Genomic DNA, 23179 nt, shown 5'->3' with positions numbered 1-23179 from the left:
ATACTTTCCCTCTTTTGCGTTTCTTTCTTTTCTTTGCGTTTCACATTTTATGTTGCTGCTTTTTTTGCAATACTTTCTCCCTTTTGCGTTTCTTTCTTTTGTTTGCGCGTCACTGCTTTTCTTTGCATCTCGCATTTTACGTTCATAATTTTTTTTTGCGCTTCTCTCTTTTCTTTGCTCCGGTTTTACCCTCTGTGTGGGGGCGGGAAAAGAGGCGTGGCCAAGAGCGAAAGGCGTGCTGTGAACGTTCAGCGTCATCAGTTGAACCGTCACACAGCGCGGCAATTTGGTTACTGGTATCATGGCAGACGGTCGCCCAGCTGGACCACAGGTATATGTGTGCAGACATAGACATCAGGTGCTAAAGCACCACCAACTCTGCCCTTTATCAACGAAAGTGCCCTTTTGAAACTTCGTTTAAAAAATATATATTATTATTATTATTATTAACATTTTACTGAGGTCTGTTTGAAATGATCTTTTGAAAACCTGAGCGAATAAAAACAATGCCCTGAAATGCGCCATCACCTCGCACACACCCGACCTCTCTCTTCCTTTAACACCAGATGCGCTGCAGCAGCAGTTCAGTTCAGCGAGTGGAAGGAAGCTGAACTGACGCTGAACGTTCACAGCACGCCTTTCGCTCTTGGCCACGCCTCTTTCCCCGCCCCCACACAGAGGGTAAAACCGGAGCAAAGAAAAGAGAGAAGCGCAAAAAAAAATTATGAACGTAAAATGGGAGATGCAAAGAAAAGCAGTGACGCGCAAACAAAAGAAAGAAACGCAAAAGGGAGAAAGTATTGCAAAACAAAAGCAGCAACATAAAATGTGAAACGCAAAGAAAAGAAAGAAACGCAAAAGAGGGAAAGTATTGCAGAAACAAATTAGGAACGTAAAATGCAAAATGCTAATCTTATATTTGCGATATTTTTTTTTTTTTCGTCACCATTAAAGACCCTAATTTGACTCCATAGATGTGTGGCTGTATTATACTATATGACCTAACACAAGTATTGTCTGCTACAGAGAAAATTCAATTGACGTAAGCCGGGGGGGGGGGCACATGAAACTTTCTTGTCCCGGGCCCCAGCAAGACTGTCAACAGGCCTGCAGATAGGCCTACCATGTGCCTTTGCAACTGATCTGACTGACTTACCCTTATTTGTGACCTCATCAGATGCTTCTATTAAAAACATTTGCAGGCACACCTCTGTCAGTCTTTCTTTAAAATTGTAAAAAATCAAGAAAGTTTTCTTGGTTGTATGTAAGGTGATGATTGTAACACGTTTTAAAGCTGTGTTACAACCCACCCCACCCCTGTCAGCCATTGTTTAACTAGCTGTATTAGCAAGGTGATTTGAAATTAACAGGGGAAAAATACATCACAATTTACCTGAGAAACTACAGTTTAATGTAATATAATTCATATGGTTTTATCTGCAATAGTATAAGTACTAAACAAAATATAGTCTTGATTCAGAAATTTACTTTCTCACCTCAAAATCAGTTTTTTCTCGATGGAATCTGCATGTGCCTGTTTACAGCTTTGATATTCACCATGTGGGATCAGGGAGGAATCAAGGTAAATACTGGAATGATCAAATGACTCATATCTTATCTGTGATTGGTGGAACTGATGGTGTTACAACTCTCCCCATGTTACAACCATACCCGGTCTCCCCTATTTCCAAAATTGTTCTGAATTAAATTTTCACACGAATAGCCTTGTGAATTAACTAATTTACTTAGTACATGAACGATAACGCAAGATCATGAGAGACGTTACACGGCCTATACAACAGTGGAAATATCTCACCACAAGAGGGAGGTAAAATATGTCTAATAGAATTTATTTCCAGTTTTAAATCCACGTGAACCTTAGCAAATATCAGGTTGTAGTCATATGACTTAAACTGGGTCGTACCTAGTTTACCAGTGAACACGGTCAGTTTGCACGACCGTTGACGGACTGAGCGCACTGGGTTTCAACTCCAACGTAACTTTTGTTTTTGTTTCGACGCTTATTCACGAATTGCAAGATGAAATTTCGCATAGTAAATTCACGCCATTTATTTGATGCAGTGTGATGGTTCTGGGGTTTTCGGGCACAAGGAATATGGAGTGTACGTCTAACGATGATTGTAAATTGCAACAGGAAAGTAATCTTTGTTCGGACAATAATAAACTTAAAGGGGACGGGAAGAGAATCAACGGAGTTTTCTCTTCAGAGACGACATCAAATGTTGAGTGCAGCCACCAAGCGGTCACCTCACGTGTGGCTCCCGTGATCTCACCTGCGGCGTCTTCACACCACGTCAAACTGCCCGGTGTGATGGACGCGGAGGGGAGAGTGGACGAGTCGCGATTACGCATGTACATATTTAAAAACGGTAAATGCAGTTTTTATGATCGTGTAAATAAATAAATTTATTTTTTATTTATTTTTTCCCAGTTTGATATTTGAAATATGAGTTTGCTGCTACCGATTTCTCTGTAACCCAGCATCACAGTGAAGCCTGCCTACAGTCACTGGCCACGTTGTCAGGTACAGGTGTCCGGTTACAGACTGCAGCCTGTCTGTTAAGATACACCTCATCAACGTACCTGTGCTGTGTTTGCTGTTTTAATCATTGCATGGTATCTCCTGACTAGACTATTACGGTAATAATATACTACACTCAAAACACAATAAACATTGACACGACTGTGGGTGTTTAAGTACAAATACGTCAATCTCAGACATATTCTGCAAAGGCTGAAAAAAGTTGAACATTGCTTCAGTCCTGAGGCGGTGTGGTTAAGAGTGTAAACATAAGCCATGATGAGGCCCCAGTAGAGTCATGTAGTTCCTGATAAAATGGAGCTGTTACAAGGAAACTAGACAACCAACATGCATGAATCTCTAAAAGACGGGAGTCAAAACCACATTTTAACAGACCCAGCACAGTCATCTGGTGCCTAAAAGACACTTGTGTGAAGGAACATTATAACAGAAATAATGCTGGATCTGATTCAACTCCAACAAAGCAATATAATGAATATGTCATATAGGATTTCCAACACATGCACACGCAAATCTGCATGGTTAGAATTCTGGGTCTGCTTAAGATGTCTACATAAGCCTTTTTTTCTTCTTGCATCAGTAACAGCTGGTGCAAATGCGTGTTTAAGTGTTCTCATTCTTCGGCTCTTGTGAAATGTGAGTCAAGTGATACACTGCCTTAGGGATTGGGGCTGAGAGGCGGTTTAGGGGGTGGGTCCAACCATCACACCATCACTCGATATTTCCTAATGCTATTTTAGTAAAGCTTGTGTACAAATGGGGCCTAGTGTGCCAGAGTAAAAGCCTTTAAAACTCTCAGGATTTGCAGCCAGTGCAGGAAACAGTGCTGGTTTGGTAGTTTGGTTTGATCTTTAGCACTTCACACTAGCCAGCAAATCTCAGAATGCAGCAAAGAGCAATTGCTGTTTACAGCCGCGTACAGGCCTAAAACACTTCCTCTTACATGCAGAAAGCCTGTCATCATGTGATCTGTGTGAGAAAACATGTCTCTCATATCCAAAACACATTTTAAGTGACATGACCACACTTGTATGGTCAACAATACAGTAAATGACATCATTTCTTTTGCCTGTGAACACAACCTGCAGCTACCACAGAGTACCAGACCTGCTCGTTCTGTTTCAGGAGGAGTTTCGCCGGCAGAGCGGGGGCCCGTGTGGCGCTTCCTGTTTGGGATGTATCCCTGCAGCTCCACAGCCCTGGAGCGCCCCCTGCTGCTGGAACAGATGGCTGTGCGATACCACGTCATGAAGAGAAAGTGGCAACAACTGCTTCCCGGAGCTGTTCGTCCGTATCTCAACGGTTCTGATGGTGAGCCTCACTCCCAAAGGTTCCCCAGCTTGTGATGTTTTGCTGCCAGTGTAGATGATGGAGAATCATGTTGTTTCTCCATCAATGTCCAGATGTAGTTTTGCATAAGTATAACTCTGTTTCTTTTCTTTGTCTTTTTCAGCTGAGCTGGAAGCGGCAGTGCAGTATTTTGAACAGAGGCAGGACAGGGAGAAACAGCAGCATCAGACAGAGGAGCGGAAACAACGGCTTTCCTTCCTGGAGCTGCAGGCACAGGTACACTTACCAACTTCTGCAAAGCTCTAAAGCTCTCAGCATCAGCTGTTGCCATCTTCAGATAAGACCAGGATTTGCTTCTGGTTCTAGGTCACAGGAAACTAGGATTTTAAAATTATTATTCTCTGTGGAAAATAATTATAATATGGACACACAGGGTACTATAATTTTTAAATGTTTTGTTGACTATCATTTACAATTCAGACTTCAAGCAGTTTGTATTAGTGCATGTGTATGGTCGTTATACCTTTTCCTTCTCTTTAATTCGTAACCCTTGCTTCTGTTACCATTATAACAGAAAGCAATAGAAAATAGAAGCAATAGAATTAATGCTTCTTTGTATTATTCTTGGTATTATTCTGGCTAGTGTCACGTTGTGGGGGGGCCCACTGCCGGTCGCCCCCGTTTACAGCGGCAGCTGTCCTGTTTTGGTCACATGATATTCGTCCCTCAGGTGGGCGGGACCCGTGATCTGTCTCACCTGAGGGTCGCTTGTTCGTCTATATATGTCTTGTCCTTGTACCAGTTGACTGCTGGTTATTATTTCCTTCAATTGGAACTATGTCAAGGGTTTTTGGTTTGCGCACTTTCTATTAAACCATCCTCTTTCCCTGAGACTTGGCGTGATTGCTTCCTTTTTAGTTGCTCACCCTGCCCGTCACAGCTAGACTCATATTTAAAGTCTGTGTTCAGAAACATTCTGTAAAGTTCGAGGATGACTGAGAAGACCTTTATTGATTCCTGTTGTAAAATTAAGATGTCTTATGGTGTGTTTCTGTTCGTGTCTGTCCTTTTGACAATGATTAATGTTTCAGAGTTTGAGTTCTGCTTATTTGTGTTGGTTGCATTTGGGACATGTACATGCAGGTGCTTTTTGAACGGGTAACCTTTGATCTGGAAGAACTTCAAGAGGCTGTACGCATCATTGATAAGGATGTACCAAGGACTGACAGAGATCTTGCCTACTACATGTAAGTATTTTTAATTATTTTAAACTCTGAGAATCTGTGTCTAAAGTATCTATACATAATTTTAATCAGTTTGAACCCTGTGTCTAAAGTATCTATACATAATTTTAATCAGTTTGAACCTGAACCTGAATCTGAACCTGAATTTTGTTGGGCCGTCTTTAAATGACATGACCTGCACACCTTTTAATATCAGGACACCTGTGTGAGTCCCCCAGCATCGTAAAAGCGAAGCCGTCAATACCACAAAACCTCTTTGTTCAGAAGTCTTTCTGTTTTTCTACATAAAACCATCGTGTTTTTTTCCCCATACAATCTGCCCTTAATTTGTCCTGTCCATAGCTACTCTGAACTCTAAATCCATGTCCACAATAAGTTACAGTTCGACTGAAATCACAGGCAGAAAGGTAGATGGGGTAAAAGCACCCCCTTTCAGATCACCCCCTTTCAGATCACACTTTTTTTTTTCTCTAACTTGGATGGAAAATGTAACCATGCAGCAGGTAGTCAAACACTTCATGTGTAGTCATAGTAGCAACTGAAGTTCAAACAACCTTTATTGACATAAAGATGTCCTTATTGCCACTCCACATTATCAAATAACCTTGAGGCTTAAAATAGCAGTTACCGGTCCCCCATGTCAAAGAAAGTGAGACTTCACATTTGACTACAGCTACAGTTAGACATTGGCAGACTAATGATTAGGAAAGTCTGCTCCTTTAAGAATGTTGCCAATTACTGTAAAAATAGCCATAGTGTCAATAACATGGTTTATGTATAAAACCATTAAAGGCTTAAAGTATATTAACTTATTTCACTTGAGTAAACCTCCATAGATAGATTAAATGTCATTACAGGTATAAAATAGCATTTATAAGTTAGTAATGCATTGTAACATAAAGTGTAAAACTAAGATTTCTTTCTTTTTTTATAGGTTTTTGTTTGTTGTTTTTTCTTGTAAAGAGCGCCATCTAAGGGTCATACATGGAAGCTTCAGTCCTTGCTTTCTCCTGTTTTGCCTCCTGCTTCATGCCAGATAATAATAATGCCGAGTGTGTAAATAACTTCATTTAGGCCATTGCCTCTATTACCAATGTTGCCATAATTTTATGTCTTATGTGATTTAACAGGACAGTGACTACTGCAGTTTGTAAATGGATTGTATTCAGCGGGACAAATGACTAAATGTATATGGTTAAAGTTACTGTGATGATCGTGCATATATAGGTTTAAAATTACAGATATAGAAAGTGACTTTGTATCTCTGTTAAATCACTGATGTTTATACCTACTAGTTACATTTAGTCGAATGTAATTGTCTTTTGAGCTTTAGGTATTTCAATCACAGCAGATCTTTCATTCAATCTCACCAGCGTGTTTTTCTGAGCCTTGTCAGAATAGCTATAACTAACTTACTTAACTTGACTGCTATAACGTGTCTGGTGATAATCCCACAGGAACGAAGGCCTGGGCAACCTGCTCGTGCTGAGAGATATTCTCATCACCTACGCTGCTTTTAACCCAGGTAAAGCATCCCACGCTTACAGCCAGCTGTTGGACTGCAGGTTTACAATCATAGATTAATCCTCTATGTAGAAGATCTCTTGTACAACAGTGTGTCTGGATCTGAAACTGTATATTTGCACAGTGGAGACATCTAGTGTTGATTGTTGGTAATTTCTCTGTCTGCTTCTCTTGCCATCTCTATTCTCTCTGACTGTCTCTCTCTCAGAAGTCAGCTATGCCCAGGGGATGAACGACTTGTGCAGTCGTTTCCTTGAGGTTCTTGATGCAGAAGTGGATGCATTTTGGAGCTTTTCCTGTTACATGGAAAAGTTTTCAAAGGACTTTTGTGCTGAAGGCCTATACCGCAAGATTGGTGTGATTGCTTATAACAAATACAAATCTAACCAATTTGAGATTTCCTCATTTATAGTATACAATATAATGTATATAGGATCAGCATAACATACAAGCACAAAAGTATATTTTGTCTTTGTGTAAAATGCTGTACACATTGACAAATGTAAAAAGTAATTTTTCAAAACTTCCCATGCTGTTTGAGTCTCCTGTAAACAGACTTCCTGCTCTTTTTGGGTCTTGTCCAGAACAGGAAGCAGCACTGCTGAAAGAGTTGGACACGCTCCTCTATTCTCACCTGGTCACAGACAACATGGACAGGCTGATGTTCTGTCACAGGTGTGAATACCTTCGCCCCCCCCCCCCCCCCCCTTCTGTTTACCTCTGCACTGCTTCTTCTAGAGCCACTTCCTCCTGTGCTCATGTCACTTCCTCCTAAAAGTGCACCCGTCCCGCCCCCGTGCGTGGCTCCCTCTGCAGGTGGCTCCTCCTGGGGTTCCAGCGGGAGTTCGAGCACAATGACGCGCTCCGGCTGTTGGAGATCCTCATCTGTCATCACATGGAGCTGATGTCTCAGGAGGTGGGCCGGGCACGCGCCCAGGGGAGACTGGACTCTACGCACAGCCCTGGTGAGGGTCGGCAGCTTCTCGGCCCTGCTAACGATGGCACAGGTTTCTGCTTATGTTCCCCACCTTAGGGGCGAATAGTTTAAAAAGAAGTATTTAAGAAACTACTAAAGTAGGAAAGTGGGAACCTAATCATGACAAGTTTACACTCATTCCATGAGAATCAAGCTAACCCATGTGTGGTACAAATCTAAGAAGAATTCTTATGGTCAAATAAAGCTAAATGCTTCAAACTAGGAGATTAATTAAAACATTCTATAAGATATTGTCAGTTATGTATTTTCCAGCGAGTCCTTTGTTTTATGATACCACACCAGCATGTAGCAGAGTGTTTCTTGGGCGGTTCTGATGGCATGTGATGGCTTTGTTACGCCATCAGGTCTATATTTCACGCACCATTACTACAGTGATTCATTCCAGAGTTCTGTGGAATGCTCGAATCTGATTGGTCACAGTGCAGCAACCTGCATTAGCCAATGTCGTGTCCTGAACTTTCAGCCACCATGTCAGGGCTGGTATATGCATTAAACAGATGGGTCTTAACAGTAACCTGCTTCATTCGTCTGTTGTACCGTTTGTCCTGATGATACTGCAGAGGACGGAGCGGCGATGGAGCCTCAGGCCATCACCACAGAGTTCACCTTTGACCTCTTCCTCTGCGCCACCATCCTGCTGGAGAACAGGACAGCACTGCTCAGCTGCAGCAACGAGGTGCAGCTCATCCAGTTCACCAACAGGTCACTGATCTCTTTGGAACCAGCTGCCTTTATTCTCCTCATAATATAATGCTTCCACTGGCTACCCCAGCCTTTGTGTTTTAGTGGCTTTAGTGTTTGTGACATGCATATAGTAAAATCCACTACAAACATACTTTACATATATTTTATAATATTCTATGCATTTGCAATATGTAGTGCAGTTATTTTCTCAGAGTTTTTTGTCGTGTGTGGCTGGTCTGGGGCTAACGTGGGGCTAACGTGGGTCTAACGTGAGTCTCTGTCTCACGTGTGCAGTCTGAAGGGCACGGTGGACCTCAACAGAAGTTTGAAGAAAGCAGAGGAGCACTTCTACAACTACTGCCAGCGCCTGACGTGGGTCTGCGTGGACACCCGCGCTCACAGTCCCAAGAGCAAGGATGAACGCTTCCTCTCCCAGCTCCGAAGCCTCTTCTCCTGAGCACGACGGTTCCGCCTTCTGGAAGATGTCTTGGATCCTTCTGGAAATGGCTGCATCATAATTACAGATGGCAGAAGTCCTGCGATGTCTGTCGGTGTTGATCTGTCGATGTTTCAAAGATGGAAGGAATGTTTCGGTATAGTGTGAGCATACGGGATACTGCAGGAACAAGCTGCAGGCTCAAAGCTAAGATGGTCAGCTCTAAATCACTTTTAGCCTAAGAGAGATTCCAGAGAGCGAACTCACTGCCTTTCATTTTGTAGCTGTGTTTATGACTGTGGTTGTGGTTGTGGCTGTTGTTTTATTATTGTGGTACCCAGTGCTTTCTGGTATCCAAACCACTGAAGGTCAGATGTGCAGAGTAAATATGTTGCATGTGTTGGTATGAATGGATGTGACAGGCCAGTGATTGGTAAAAGTGAGATTTTGCAATCACTGACTATTTTTCGAGTAATTTAAGTAAACACGTGCCTTAATAATAATTTATACAGCAAATATTAGGAATTATGTAAATGTCTCATTTTACTTTCATAGTTTAGTATTTACTAGATTTTAGAATTCATGCCATTTTGACATATTTATTATCATGTAATTATTTGAAAAAATGTCAAATCTTCATTGAAATGAAGAGGTGTCCGCTTGAGTACTGTAAACGGTTTTCACAGACGTTAATTATTTGGATCATGACTGTTAGATGATGCATTTGAGTGTCATTTAGAGATGTGTGGCCGTTCTTAGGAGGTGCTGTGCAGAACTTCTGTACAGGCTGCCCTGTGCCCTAAAATTAGAGCACAGCATATATAATATATGTGTAATAATAGAAACATGCAGCTGGTGGTTGTATCGCTAAGAAAGCTGGTGTGTAAGAGGAGCAGCGTTTTGCTCCTTCTAGAAGAGACATCTTCTGGATCCCCATCAGCGGCATGTTGTGGTCAAGTGTCAGTGGGTTGGAAATAGCCCTGGGTTTGTAGACCCTCGTGGAGCTGCGTCCTGCTGGAAGCCTGATGAGACCCAGCTGCTATTCAAACAAAAAAAGTTTGATTTACAATGCTGTTCTTTATGTCAAATAAATAGGAGTATTTATACATTTCAATTGTTTGTTGGGAAAGTTTAACAGGTGGAAATTATCACCGCGCGTGTGTGTGTGTGTGTGTGTGTGTGTGTGTGTGTGTGTGTGTGTGTGTGTGTGTGTGTGTGTGTGTGTGTGAGTGTGTGAGTGAAGAGAAAGGGATTGTCATTTGGGTTTTATTTTAAGATTACTGCGTGACATTTAAGCAACCTTTCCTTTGAGAGACCTCCTGGCCTCAGGGTCCAGACACCTGTGCTGCTTCTGTGAACCGGAGACGCGGTTCACACACAGTCAGCTGATGGGGTGTCAGCCTTTATTTTCTGGTGCTCTTCTTTCTGTTGGTTCCCTGTCATTTTACATGCAAGGTACCCGGGGGGAGTCATTTATATGCATTAAGAGGTTAAGAGTTTCAGTGGCTAGTTCTAGTGCTTATCACATTTGTGCATGTGTTTATCTGACCTGCAGCAGCCAAGGGTGTCTTCTAAGTCTATACCTCTTAAATAACTCATTTTGTAACATATACTATCCAAACCTTTTATTAAGAACTATGTGTATATTATTTTTCTGCAAAAAAAGTGTCCCTAAGGAGTGTCGCTGCATTAGTATTGGCAGTGGATTGTTAACTGTACTTCTATTCAGACAGTTCAGTAGGCCAAGCCAAAGCACATGAGCAATGCAGTCTGGAACTTTCTCTGGGAGGGAAGGTCAGGTGACCGCCTGAAGGAATCTCTCTCTGGCTGCTGTGGGTATATACACAGAAGACTCTAGAGGCTCTGCCTCTGATTTCTAGTGGCGCAGGACGGTGAGAGGCGCTAGCTGAGCCCCAGCACGACGTAAGGGAGGACCACACCAGTGCTGTTCGAGGGGTGGGGACGCCACACACACGCTTCATACAGTTCGCTGTCAAGTACAACTTTTCTTAAAAGAAAAAAAGGTAAACAGTTTGCTCAGAAGATTTGCAAGCGGCCTGCAGAAGTGGCTTGTGTCTGCTCGTCTATTCCATTTAGTCTGTTATGTCCACTCTCTCTCTCTCTCTCTTTCTCATTCGCTCGATGTGTCTCTCTGTTTTTATCATTTATTTGTGGTTTTCGTCTTGGTTTTTCTTTCTTTCTACTTTGGCTGTTGGTTTCTGCTTTGCCAGTGTTGCTCTGTGCTGTTTACCAAACTGTACAATCTATGCTTGTATGCATCACATCAAATAAAAAAGTGCATTATGTAAAAGCAATGCTTAAAACTAATCTTACAAATACTAATGACTGAATTCATGTAGTTAGTTGTGCAATAGTCTTAACTACAGTAGTCCTGACTGTGGGAGTCTTAGCAAAATGACATTAAATATGGTTAGAGTTTAGTTTATGGTTACAAAAGAGGAAAGAAACAGAACCCTCAGTCTACAGCTTATATCAACAGCTAAAATAAGACGTCAAGACATTTCCCCAAGTTTCTTTTTGCCTTATATGTACCTGTATCTACAATTTTCTCTCTCTCTCTCTCTCTATCTCTCTCAATTCTCTCAATCACTATGTTCGACACCCATTTGCGTAATCTTTTATTTATTAGGGCAAACACAGTCACAAATACGAAACATTCTGCAGTCTAGAAACACTGGGTTAAGTGCATTCATTTTATTTTAAATGCTGCCGGATCATGTGGATGCTTCAAATCACATGACCACACTAGCTAAAGAGAAAGAACACTCTGTTTCCAGCAGTGTGGTCATATCTCATTGTATTGCTCTAGGGGGAGAAAGGCCTGCAGCTCACACACAGCTTCATCTGACTGTCAAAGCTTTTAATGTTTTTTCTTCCTGTGCATATTGAGAACTGCTGAATGTGGAGGATCATGAATGGCTTTCTGTTGGGGGGCTCAAGGGGGGGTTAGAGGCTGGCAGCTTCTTTAGTGGAAATGTGTATTTGCTATTTCAAGCAACACACGCAAACACACACCCATCTACATGCACACAGGCACGCACACACACACACACACCCATACTCGTATATCTGGCCTGTAGCCAAGCAGGTGCTCACATTAGGGCTTTCTAGAGCAGTTGATAGTATGGGGCAATGTGCCCACTTCATATCTCATTTATGACTGCTGAGGGTGGGGAGGGGGCAGAGGAACCTTCTCTCCTGCCCTCTCTGAGTATCCACTTCTTTCCAGCTCAGACAAAATGTCCAAAGGTCCAGCAGTAGGCATTGACCTGGGCACCACCTACTCATGCGTTGGAATCTTCCAGCATGGCAAGGTGGAAATCATCGCCAACGACCAGGGAAACAGGACCACGCCCAGCTACGTAGCCTTCACAGACACGGAGAGGCTGATTGGAGATGCTGCCAAGAACCAGGTGGCCATGAACCCCAACAACACCGTGTTCGGTAAGAACACCTTGGTGCTTATGTCTCCTAATCATCGTCTAATGTCCTGTAATGAGAGTCAACCTGGTGTCTACATATATGGACATTACTTCTTTACCACAGCTGCTTGCTCTCTATAGATGCTGCTTGCTTTTCACCACTATCTGGTGACTAGATAGAATGGAAAAAGAAACAAATGCAAACATAGAAAAATAGGAGCTGGTTCCAAACAAGTTATGTGTGTTAGGCCCTGTGGTGAAATATTTTTCAGTTTGGATTGCAGTTCAAGCCACTGTTACTAAAAGGGACTACTGCTTAAATATTATGAATTAATGGATTATGAATTTATGATTCAGTGTCACAGAGCCCACCTATATCAAACAGTGGCCCTGTCATCCGTAACTGGTTGTTAATAATGAATTTGAGACCGGTTAATACAAATATTGTGTATTGGTTATATATATTTATATATTTACAGACATAGCTATGTATAATAAAACTATTAAAAAATATCAATTAAATAAAAATATTGTGTTTTGCCAAGATGCCAAGCGTCTGATTGGTCGGCGATTTGATGACACTGTGGTACAGTCAGACATGAAACACTGGCCTTTCAAGGTGGTGAATGATGGAGGCAAGCCAAAGGTGGAGGTGGAGTACAAGGGAGAGATTAAGACCTTTTATCCTGAGGAGGTGTCCTCCATGGTCCTCACAAAGATGAAGGAGATCTCTGAAGCCTACCTGGGCAAGGTGAGAGACGTGGACAGGTGAATGTCTCTCCACGTGGCTCATTTGTTATAAAATATTATAGTTTCACATTCACACACATGTGTTCTATTTAACAGAAACATCGCATGAATAACCTCATAGCATTTCTAACAGCTATCCATTTAATCGCACAGCACTCTCTCCCACACAATAAAAAGGGGTGTTACCCAATATATGGTTAAAGGCCCAGCCTACCCGCATCTGTTACACAAGGTCAATGTTAAAATTCATTTGAAAAATTTTTTTCCATTTTATAGACCATAGATGCTTATAAATAGATGAGTTACTGACAGTCAGATATATCTCCTTAATGATCTCTTACCATCAAAATAAAACCAGCATATTGTGCTGCAAAGGTTTCCTGTTTAAAAAGGTGTGAGTTGCAAGCACAATTTCTGAAAAAAAAAAAGAAAAAGTGCCTTTTTCTTACTGACTCTTGTTACATTTCTCCAAATGAGATTTTGGTTTCACTCAGATCTCGGTTTATGCTTCATAGCAGGGTAAGTGTAAAGCTAGTCTGAAAGTGCAGTGGAAACGTTTGGTTTGCAAGTGGAGAATCCAAATATTGTGTGCAGTCATGCAGTTGTACAGGGCTAAAGAAAGCGCTGCAGATATCACGCCTTTCCCACAGAGTTTCTTAACAAGATTTGTCAGCCAAGAAAAGGAAACATGAATTTGTTTCAGTTCACAGTTTCCCCATCACAGTCTGTACACAGTCTGATCGCTATTTTGCAATTATTTGATTGAAATCTGATGTTAGATCAAGAGTATATTGAGCTTAAAGTTCATATTTTTGCTTCTTGTTTTCTTGCCTCCTCAGTCCGTAACAAATGCCGTCATCACTGTACCCGCCTACTTCAATGATTCCCAACGACAAGCTACCAAAGATGCTGGCACTATTTCTGGCCTGAATGTTCTCCGCATTATCAATGAGCCGACAGCGGCCGCCATTGCCTATGGACTGGACAAAAAGGTTTTTCACTTAATGCAAATGTAAAGAGAAACATTATCACTAAAAAAAATTCATGTACACTGTTAAAAGTGCAAATCAGTATACTGACATGAATTCGATGTCTCCTACAAGTAGCAGGCAGTATCTAGTGTAGAAGTTGCTTGTACTTGGTATTGATTCAATACCAAATAAGATAAGTAATTATTTTGTCCAAATTAGGACATTTTCCTCACATTTGTAAAGCTGAAAGCATAATCGCTGTGTCGGCAGGTTGGTAGTGAGCGCAATGTCCTCATCTTTGACTTGGGAGGTGGCACCTTCGATGTGTCCATTCTGACCATTGAAGATGGAATCTTTGAGGTGAAGGCCACCGCTGGAGACACCCACCTTGGGGGCGAGGATTTTGACAATCGCATGGTCAACCACTTCGTTGCTGAGTTCAAGCGTAAATACAAGAAGGACATCACAGGAAATAAACGCGCGGTACGCCGTCTGAGGACAGCTTGTGAGCGGGCCAAGCGCACTCTCTCCTCCAGCACCCAAGCCAGCATCGAGATCGACTCGCTCTACGAGGGCGCTGACTTCTACACCTCTATTACAAGGGCACGCTTCGAGGAACTCAACGCTGACCTCTTCCGTGGAACTCTGGAGCCTGTGGAGAAGTCACTCCGTGACGCCAAGATGGATAAGTCCCAGATCCATGACATTGTGCTGGTTGGAGGCTCCACCCGCATTCCAAAGATCCAGAAATTACTGCAAGACTTTTTCAATGGTCGCGATCTCAATAAGAGCATTAACCCTGACGAAGCCGTAGCTTATGGGGCAGGTTGGTGATTTCACATGATATCACCATTTGCTTCTACAATATAATAGATTAATTATTTTCCCACATTACACATTGTGACACTTTAATCTTCCTATACTATTTTACAGCTGTCCAAGCAGCCATCTTGTCAGGTGATAAGTCAGAAAATGTCCAGGACCTCCTGCTGCTGGACGTTACACCTCTGTCTCTGGGCATTGAGACAGCTGGAGGTGTCATGACTGTGCTCATCAAGAGAAACACCACCATCCCCACCAAGCAGACCCAGACCTTCACCACCTACTCAGACAACCAGCCCGGGGTGCTGATCCAGGTACACCTTGTTGAGATCATACAAATTAATTCGAAGTCCATTGCAGAAATACATAGAACTTTGTTCGGCCTGCTTGATGCTAGCGCTCATTCGGCAATACCAAGGCTGAGTGTTTTGTTTTGTAGAATGCTAGAGGAAAAGCCTTCTTCATCTCTCCGTCAGGTTTATGAAGGGGAAAGAGCCATGACGAAGGACAACAACATTCTAGGAAAGTTTGAGCTGACGGGCATCCCTCCTGCCCCTCGAGGTGTGCCACAGATTGAAGTGACCTTTGACATTGACGCCAACGGCATTCTCAACGTGTCCGCGGTGGACAAGAGCACGGGCAAGGAGAACAAGATCACCATCACCAATGACAAAGGTACTGACCCAAAGAACCACAGAGCCTGTGACGTCAGCTTTGTTATTCTGCTGCTCGCTCAACGTCTCTGCCTCTTTCAGGACGGCTGTCCAAGGAGGACATCGAGCGCATGGTGCAGGAAGCCGACAGGTACCGGGCAGAAGACGAAGCACAGAAGGAGAAGGTGACAGCCAAGAATACCCTGGAGTCACTGGCCTTTAACATGAAGAGCACGATAGAAGATGAAAAGCTGAAGGACAAACTCAGTGCAGAAGACAAAAAGACGATTGTGGACAAGTGCAATGAGATCATCGCCTGGCTGGACAGGAACCAGGTAGATATGAAGCCCTACCAGTCTTAGAGGTTTAAAAGTTTTTATTCCGTTAAAGTGATGGAGTATCTTAATTTAAGACACTGCAAGACATGCAAGGCATATAATGAGGGGGTTAGGAGACTCTCATGAGTTCTCAAATAATACATAGTATATACAGGTATAATAATGTGAAAAGTAAATGGATATTACCAGTGGTAACCAGTGGTTATTAAGACCCAAAATGTATAATAAATAATAATAATTAAATTATTATTATTATCAATATAATCATGATTGTGACAATAATATAGGTCTCTCCTTGGCCTGCTATGCCATGCTGAGAACTAAAGACTTCTGGGTAGTCCTTATTTCAACCATGAAAGCTTTTATTATTAATATTTTTTATTATTAAGCATTATTATCTTTTGTTGAAATGTTCGTCCTGTTGTTCATATTGTGTCACAGACTGCTGAGAAGGAAGAATATGAGCACCAACAGAAGGAGCTGGAGAAAGTCTGCAACCCCATCATGACCAAGCTGTACCAGGGAGCCGGGGGCATGCCGGGAGGAATGCCCGGGGGGCCTGGGGGGCCCGGGGGTTTCCCCGGGGGGGCAGGTGGCGGTGGCTCCTCTGGCCCCACCATTGAGGAGGTTGATTAAACGTAAACCACGAGAGAGCGAGAGCGAGAACTCCATGCACCATTGCTAACGTCCAGCAGACCTTTCCTTGAGCATATCTCACACCAATCATTTAAGTACATCTCACAGAATTGTTCATTGTTAAATCTCACATTGTTAATGACGGCCAAGTGCCACCTGAGACCAACATAGAACGAGTGACCAAAATCAGTGGGGCACTTACTTAATGATATGCATAATTTATACATGCATTAGCTTGATTTTGTTTGTTTGATTGGCTGGTTTAAGGGTTTTTTTCACCCAACTCTTTTACACACTGGTCACACTGCGTTCTTTTTTTTCTAAGCCTTTTGCTTGGGGCGCGTCTTCTTCTTCTGAACACTTCCTAGATGACTTCCTCCTGTGTGCAATCAGCTCTGACCTCAAAAGCTTCAAAAACAGTTCTGTGATAAACGTTTCGTGTCTCCACTCACTTCAGTAAAATAAAATGGATTCTCCTCGTCTGTTTGTCTTGTGATGGTTGCTGCAGTAACGACCAAATCTGTATCTAATGACAGATTTGTGTGCTGTTTGCATCTCAGCAAGCAAATTTGCTGCTTCTAGGTTGCTTTATATATTTATTTACATCTCTAATAGCATAAATGTATTTTAAATAATAAAAAATGCTTATTTAGATTCAGAAAAAAAGATTTTGGATTTTCTGTAGACTTTTATATTTCTTCTATACAGACACAAATTCAGCAGGTGTACACAGACCAGAGCCATAGCCCTAATTAAAAATAAGCCTGATGTTGCCGGAGTGCAGTGAGGACTGCTACAGTGGGAGGAGGCCCATTGTAACAGTCCTCAAGCGTTTAACATAGTCACACAAACGTTTATTCCAACACTTACAACGCAAATAGCGCAAGCACTCTGTACACAAAACATCAACACGGCACAAGCTTTAGACAAAGACGAGCACGGGACATTGCGCGGACACACATTAAATAGATGAACTACACGATCCCCAGTGATCACGAGACGAGGCACAGGTGAGACCGATGAACATATCCACGAACAACCCACACCCACGGAACTACATACATGGACATAACCAGATGCAGACGACATAAACACATGCCCAAAAGGAGGGGTCCAGAGCTGTCCCGTGACAAGGACTCTGGAATATTCTGTCAACTCATCCTGCTATATTCTGCACATTTGCATGCTTGTGTTTTTACATCACATTTCAATAAAATCTGAAAGAAATAAGTGATGAAAACACAGCAAATATTTTGAGAAAAGGCCATGTGTTTGAGAAGGTTAGAGAAAAAACCTTCAACTTAAAATTCAACTACCACTCTACCACTACACAGTGACCATATTAATTATATCAATATCTTGATACACTAGACTTACTATGAAAAGCAAAATATCAATGCATACATTGCAGTGGTACACAGTGTTATTATTCCATATTACTTAAGTGTGTGGTAGTCACAGAATATTACTGACAGACGTGAATGTTCTGGAGTTGTGGGATTCCTCCAGGTGTTCTACAGCACGTTGTTTTCCCAGCTGTATCAGATCGCAGGAGGACTATAAAAGCACAAGTTGGCACTCTGGTATGAACAACGTGCCTTGTTTCACAATGCTCTGGATTGTTAGCTGTCTTGCGCTGGTGGCAACCACACTGGGTAAGTGGTCTGTGAGCAATTTTGCATGCCTTTTATGAAAAGAAATGCAAAGGAAATTTCAAATGCATTATTTCTGTTCAAAACATGGCCAGTTTCTTTACAGGTTGTGGAGTACCTGCCATAAAGCCTCAGATTAGCAGCTACGATAGGATTGTGAATGGAGAGAATGCTGTGTCTGGGTCCTGGCCCTGGCAGGTGTCCCTCCAGGTAACATGCCATTTTAGGAAGCTCTACCACTGGGGTATCTGCCAACTTAATACTATTTGAAGTTCATTTCCCCTGACACAGAACTTTTTTCAGAAATCTTTAATCTTGTTTAATGTCGTGTTTGACATTTAGTATCATGTGTCATTCTATTTGACTTATAAATGCTTAGCTTTGACAATGGTTTAATTTATCCTCGAACCAGGACACAACTGGTTTCCATTTCTGTGGAGGGTCCCTCGTCAGCCAGTACTGGGTTGTCACTGCTGCCCACTGCCGTGTCACGTAAATCACACCACCCCAGTACTGCGATGCCAAATGCACTCTGACTGTGGCCTAGGTGGACTAAGTCACTTCAACTTTGACCCCCTTCTGTTCCGCAGGCCGGGGCGTCACATCGTTATCCTTGGAGAGCACGATCGTGGCTCCAACGCCGAGCCTCTTCAGATCGTGAACATTGCTAGGGTACTAGTCCGACATCTGAGGCCGTCTTACTGTTGGTTATGTTACCGTCTAGAATTGTGACACACTTGTGATACAAAGAAATAAATATATAGATGCTGCTGATAGTGTATATATAAATCTCTTTCAGTTGCCCAACACTAAAGCTAAAATACTACAGAAAACTTTCACATTTAGTGAAAACAGATTTTAGGTTTCCACAGATCTTTTATTTCCCATGATGCCACTTAGCTAATGAATGTCTTCTCATTTGCCTCATTCCCAGGCCATTACCCACCCTTATTACAACAGTCAAACCTTCAACTATGACGTCACACTGCTCAGGCTGGCCTCTCCAGCTCAAATGACCAATCGTGTGTCCCCTGTGTGTTTGGCTACTCCCAACATCAATGTACCTTCAGGGACTCGCTGTGTAACCACTGGCTGGGGCAAGACTGGAACTACCTGTGAGTGCATTCATTGTGATTTAGTTTCATAAATGACTACGGAGTACTTCAGGGGACAGAGATCTCACAGATCATATAGTTGTATTTGTTTGCACCTTTCAAAATACCCAAGGTCATTAGTAATGTAAACAATACACGTTAAAGTAGTATAGATTCAAATTTGACTGGAATTTTATGGACTGCCTTTGATAATGTTTTAACTAGCTTTGGAAGAGCATCGTAGAGCCATATGGTCACTCACTCCTAATTAGTTATTGTATGTGTGTTCATGAGATTTGCACAGAAAAAGAGATCTTGCAAAACAAGACTTGATTCATCAATGTGGTCTTTAAAGTATATGCCAGTCCTTGGTCTGTCCTAAGAATTCTGTCCTTCTCTCCTGTCATGTCTAACATTTGGTTAGCAACCCCCCGTATTCTGCAGCAGGCCGCCCTGCCCATCCTGAGCCAGGCTCAGTGCAGGCAATACTGGGGCCAGAACAGGATCACAGATGCTATGATCTGTGCCGGAGCTTCGGGAGTGTCTTCTTGCCAGGTCTGTGGATGGATGGGCATGGACGGACACACACACACACACACACACACACACACACACACACACACACACACACACACACACACACACACACACACACACAGGAAGAAAGAGGTATTTGTATTTGTAGTAATTACTTGTTCATTCTCATTATTCCCTTTATGCTACATGGCTTTTTTGCAGGGTGACTCTGGTGGCCCTCTGGTCTGTGAGGACAACAGTCGCGTCTGGATTCAGGTGGGGATTGTGTCCTGGGGTACCAGCAACTGCAACATCCAGACCCCTGCTGTATACGCTCGCGTTTCTTACCTGCGTGGCTGGATCGACCAGACTGTTGCCTCCAACTAGATCCTAGGGCAGTAGTAATGGCGACCAGGGTGAACACTGCCAGCACTACAGAAACCTTTATAAGCAAACAGTATTGAGAATAAAGAGGCAATAGTCTCAAAGTTTGTGTTTTGATTGAAACTTTAGGATAGGGTGTGTTACACATCGGTCCGCTAACAGAGCAATGATTTGACGCTAAGATCCTCCACCCCCTTCGCCAAGAAAACCCCAGTATCATTTTTCATTTGAGATATTTGTAATTTATTCGTGATCATACATTCATGACTTTCTGAAGCAACACCAAGTGTGTGGGTTCAATTCCACACCCAATTGTGGAATTTAACGCCCTGCAGCACCCTATCGTAAACTTACACATTAACATATATGTTTAATAACCCACTACTGACCCAGTGACTTCAGTAGTATACATTCATTTCACAAAATAATATTGGAATATTTTTTTTATTACCCAAGCACAGTAAGGTCAATAATAGATGGATAGTGGGCAGCTCTTTTTATGAATATCGATCAGGGAACGATTAAGGAACGTCAGAGATGATTAAAGCAAGTTATTGCTTATTTACCATATATTCTAAGAACAGTATGTGATGTAAACTGTACAAATAAAATGTGAATTAGATTAATTTCCAGGTGGAGGTGGGTGGAGGAGGGAGCGGGAGGCTGGAGGAGGGTGGTGGAGGGAACAGGAGGGTGGAGGAGGGAGCAGGTGGGTGGAGGAGAGTGGAGGAAGATGGAGGAGAAAGTGGGAGGTTGGAGGAGGGTGGAGGAAGATGGGGGAGGGAGCGGGAGGGTGGAGGAGGGAGCAGGTGCTTGGTGGAGAAAGCAGGAGGGTGGAGGAGGGAGCGGGTGGGTGGAGGAGGGAGCAGGTGCTTGGTGGAGAAAGCAGGAGAGTGGAGGAGGGAGCGGGTGGGTGGAGGAGGGAGCGGGAGGGTGGAGGAGGGAGCGAGTGGGTGGAGGAGGTAGTGGGAGGGTGGAGGAGAAAGCAGGAGGGTGGAGGAGGGAGCGGGTGGGTGGAGGAGGTAGTGGGAGGGTGGAGGAGGGAGCGGGTGGGTGGAGGAGGTAGTGGGAGGGTGGAGGAGGGAGCGGGTGGGTGGAGGAGGTAGTGGGAGGGTGGAGGAGGTAGCGGGTGGGTGGAGGAGGTAGTGGGAGGGTGGAGGAGAAAGCAGGAGTGTGGAGGAGGGAGCGGGTGGGTGGAGGAGGTAGTGGGAGGGTGGAGGAGGTAGCGGGTGGGTGGAGGAGGGAGCGGGTGGGTGGAGGAGGTAGTGGGAGGGTGGAGGAGAAAGCAGGAGGGTGGAGGAGGGAGCGGGTGGGTGGAGGAGGTAGTGGGTGGGTGGAGGAGGGAGCGGGTGGGTGGAGGAGGGAGCGGGTGGGTGGAGGAGGTAGTGGGAGGTCAGAGTGGCAGCCTCACTCCTTTAATATCCATAGAATCAGAACACAGTAACAAAGGAAAGCGCGAGCTAAGCACTTGAAATACTCTAGGCGCAAGATGCACGTCACAATTAAACGAATATATTTGAATATATGTCAAAAATATCATGTTAAAGCACAAAGCAAATATTTGAAATTATCCCAATAAATATATATTGCTCAAATATATGTATAAATGAATGTCATTAAAATATATTTACTAATCTGTGTTACAAACGCATGTACACAAAGACTTGTCACGTTGTAGGGTGGGGCCCCTACCGGTTGCCCCCGGTTACAGCGGCAGCGGTCCTGTTTTTGGTCACGTGATGTTCGTCCCTCAGGTGGGCGGGACCCGTGATCCGTCTCACCTGAGGGTCGTTTGTTCATCTATATATGTCTTGTCTTTGTACCAGTTGACTGCTGGTTATTATTTCCTTAATCTGGAACCATGCACGGGTTTTTGGTTTGCACACTTTCTATTAAACCATCCTCTTTCCCTGAGACTTGGCGTGATCGCTTCCTTTTTAGTTGCTCACTGTCTTAGAAATTCTGAAACCCTTCAATGCTGCACATAGTTCATGTAACATTGTCCGATACGGTTTGTTACCTTCATGTGACCACTCACTGTTGACCAACTGAATGTTCTTGACTGACCAGTCCATCTGGATCTTTGTAACCTCTACTCCCAGTTTCAGGCCCAGGAGTCGTCGCAGCTCATGTGACGTCGGCCTGAACTCACGGCAAAACATGTCCAGTTCATGTGCAAACTTACGCCCCCCAATGTCACCAGGGAGCTTGAACTGCTTCATCACTTCCTGTAAATCTGCAACAGTCCATGTTCTCATAACAAGCATAGGCCCATCCTGACCAGCCACCTCTACCATTGGGCACATCACCTGATCCTTGGTTGTTTCCGGAGGAGGAGACAGGGGCGACTCGCTGACGTGGACCATCCGTCCTTGGCTTGGTCCGGCAGTTGTGTCTTGCCCGTCTCACGATCTTGTGTGCATAGCCACTGGGCTGATTGGACGTGCTGGAGGAGGCTTGTTTTGTCTGACTGGTTCCTGGGGCTTGACGTCGGTGGGGTTGGGTGGGGCCGTCAGGGCGGTTGGGGGTCGCCTGGGACATCCGTCCAGGTCTGGATCTGCAACACACTTAACAGACTGGAGATTCTTAAGTTCCTGTCGGACCTCATTTTTAGTTTTTGTTTGCAATCTATAATCCCGCCGTTTCGCCTCCCTCTCCCACAAGTCAAAAGCTTCCCAGTTTACCTTGAACCCATCATATTGTTCTTTTATCAGACTTCGTTTTAATGCTGCAATTCGGTTCATGTTAAAACTCCCTCCCTCTGGGAAATCACATTTCTTTACCCACATGTGAAATTGTTTTAAACTTTCGGACCCATAGCGTTCTTTCATGTATCTGACTCTAGGATGTGCGTGCAGTATCTCACTGACCTCCCTGTCAGTATGACTACTACCACATCCGCCCATTTTGCTGCTTCTGGGGAGAAAAAATAACAACACTCCCTCACACAACGCACACACTCACGCAGAGCCTGACTCTCACTCTCCCTGATACTCTGGTCCTCGACTCCCAGCCGAAGGTGAAACACTTAATCACTCAGTTACCCCGCCCGATAACCACTACAGTGTATACATGCACCAAGAGAGAAGTCACAACCTCTGCAATAAGCTTATATCAACACTTTGTACTCACCAGGGTTTAGTTAACTTAAATGTTCGTCTGTTCCTGGGAAAACTCCGACG

The 23179-nt window shown here is 43.5% G+C and overlaps 4 protein-coding genes across 4 annotated transcripts; all 4 read left to right on the top strand.

The window, feature by feature from the left end:
• The first annotated feature begins 931 nt into the window (after positions 1 to 931).
• Positions 932 to 7226, top strand: LOC143478363 (TBC1 domain family member 15-like). The gene is made up of 7 exons (XM_076977321.1): positions 932 to 2390; positions 3689 to 3874; positions 4017 to 4129; positions 4997 to 5100; positions 6555 to 6622; positions 6830 to 6976; positions 7177 to 7226. Exons 1-7 carry the CDS (start codon positions 2087 to 2089, stop codon positions 7224 to 7226), a joined length of 972 nt encoding a protein of 323 aa, XP_076833436.1. The 5' UTR covers positions 932 to 2086.
• LOC143478137 (uncharacterized) lies at positions 7211 to 10390 on the top strand. The gene is made up of 4 exons (XM_076977093.1): positions 7211 to 7296; positions 7438 to 7586; positions 8179 to 8320; positions 8597 to 10390. Exons 1-4 carry the CDS (start codon positions 7271 to 7273, stop codon positions 8757 to 8759), a joined length of 480 nt encoding a protein of 159 aa, XP_076833208.1. The 5' UTR covers positions 7211 to 7270; the 3' UTR covers positions 8760 to 10390.
• Positions 10391 to 10607: 217 nt separating this feature from the next.
• On the top strand, positions 10608 to 16833 carry hsc70 (heat shock cognate 70). The gene is made up of 9 exons (XM_076977086.1): positions 10608 to 10762; positions 11989 to 12203; positions 12727 to 12932; positions 13771 to 13923; positions 14173 to 14728; positions 14836 to 15038; positions 15201 to 15402; positions 15483 to 15712; positions 16157 to 16833. Exons 2-9 carry the CDS (start codon positions 11999 to 12001, stop codon positions 16349 to 16351), a joined length of 1950 nt encoding a protein of 649 aa, XP_076833201.1. The 5' UTR covers positions 10608 to 10762; positions 11989 to 11998; the 3' UTR covers positions 16352 to 16833.
• Positions 16834 to 17492: 659 nt separating this feature from the next.
• Positions 17493 to 20635, top strand: LOC143478134 (chymotrypsin-like protease CTRL-1). Its single transcript, XM_076977088.1, has 6 exons — positions 17493 to 18213; positions 18416 to 18495; positions 18594 to 18675; positions 18938 to 19118; positions 19522 to 19652; positions 19836 to 20635. Exons 1-6 carry the CDS (start codon positions 18091 to 18093, stop codon positions 19998 to 20000), a joined length of 762 nt encoding a protein of 253 aa, XP_076833203.1. The 5' UTR covers positions 17493 to 18090; the 3' UTR covers positions 20001 to 20635.
• Positions 20636 to 23179: the final 2544 nt, after the last annotated feature.

This window comes from Brachyhypopomus gauderio, chromosome 16 (genome assembly GCF_052324685.1).
Source record: "Brachyhypopomus gauderio isolate BG-103 chromosome 16, BGAUD_0.2, whole genome shotgun sequence".
NCBI classification, from domain to species: domain Eukaryota; kingdom Metazoa; phylum Chordata; class Actinopteri; order Gymnotiformes; family Hypopomidae; genus Brachyhypopomus; species Brachyhypopomus gauderio.
The sequence above is the reverse complement of the archived record's forward strand: the minus strand, read 5'-3'. Positions and strand labels throughout refer to the sequence as shown.

Coding starts and splice junctions, on each gene's coding strand:
- LOC143478363 (XM_076977321.1), top strand. CDS start 2,087: ATGGTTCTGGGGTTTTCGGGCACAAGGAATATGGAGTGTACGTCTAAC. Junction 4,130..4,996: donor TCCTGGAGCTGCAGGCACAG/GTACACTTACCA, acceptor ATGTACATGCAG/GTGCTTTTTGAACGGGTAAC. Junction 6,977..7,176: donor AGGCCTATACCGCAAGATTG/GTGTGATTGCTT, acceptor TCCTGTAAACAG/ACTTCCTGCTCTTTTTGGGT.
- LOC143478137 (XM_076977093.1), top strand. CDS start 7,271: ATGGACAGGCTGATGTTCTGTCACAG. Junction 7,297..7,437: donor AGGCTGATGTTCTGTCACAG/GTGTGAATACCT, acceptor CTCCCTCTGCAG/GTGGCTCCTCCTGGGGTTCC. Junction 7,587..8,178: donor GGACTCTACGCACAGCCCTG/GTGAGGGTCGGC, acceptor ATGATACTGCAG/AGGACGGAGCGGCGATGGAG.
- hsc70 (XM_076977086.1), top strand. CDS start 11,999: ATGTCCAAAGGTCCAGCAGTAGGCATTGACCTGGGCACCACCTACTCA. Junction 15,039..15,200: donor AGCCCGGGGTGCTGATCCAG/GTACACCTTGTT, acceptor TCTCTCCGTCAG/GTTTATGAAGGGGAAAGAGC. Junction 15,713..16,156: donor CCTGGCTGGACAGGAACCAG/GTAGATATGAAG, acceptor ATTGTGTCACAG/ACTGCTGAGAAGGAAGAATA.
- LOC143478134 (XM_076977088.1), top strand. CDS start 18,091: ATGGCCAGTTTCTTTACAGGTTGTGGAGTACCTGCCATAAAGCCTCAG. Junction 18,496..18,593: donor GCTGCCCACTGCCGTGTCAC/GTAAATCACACC, acceptor TCTGTTCCGCAG/GCCGGGGCGTCACATCGTTA. Junction 18,676..18,937: donor AGATCGTGAACATTGCTAGG/GTACTAGTCCGA, acceptor CCTCATTCCCAG/GCCATTACCCACCCTTATTA.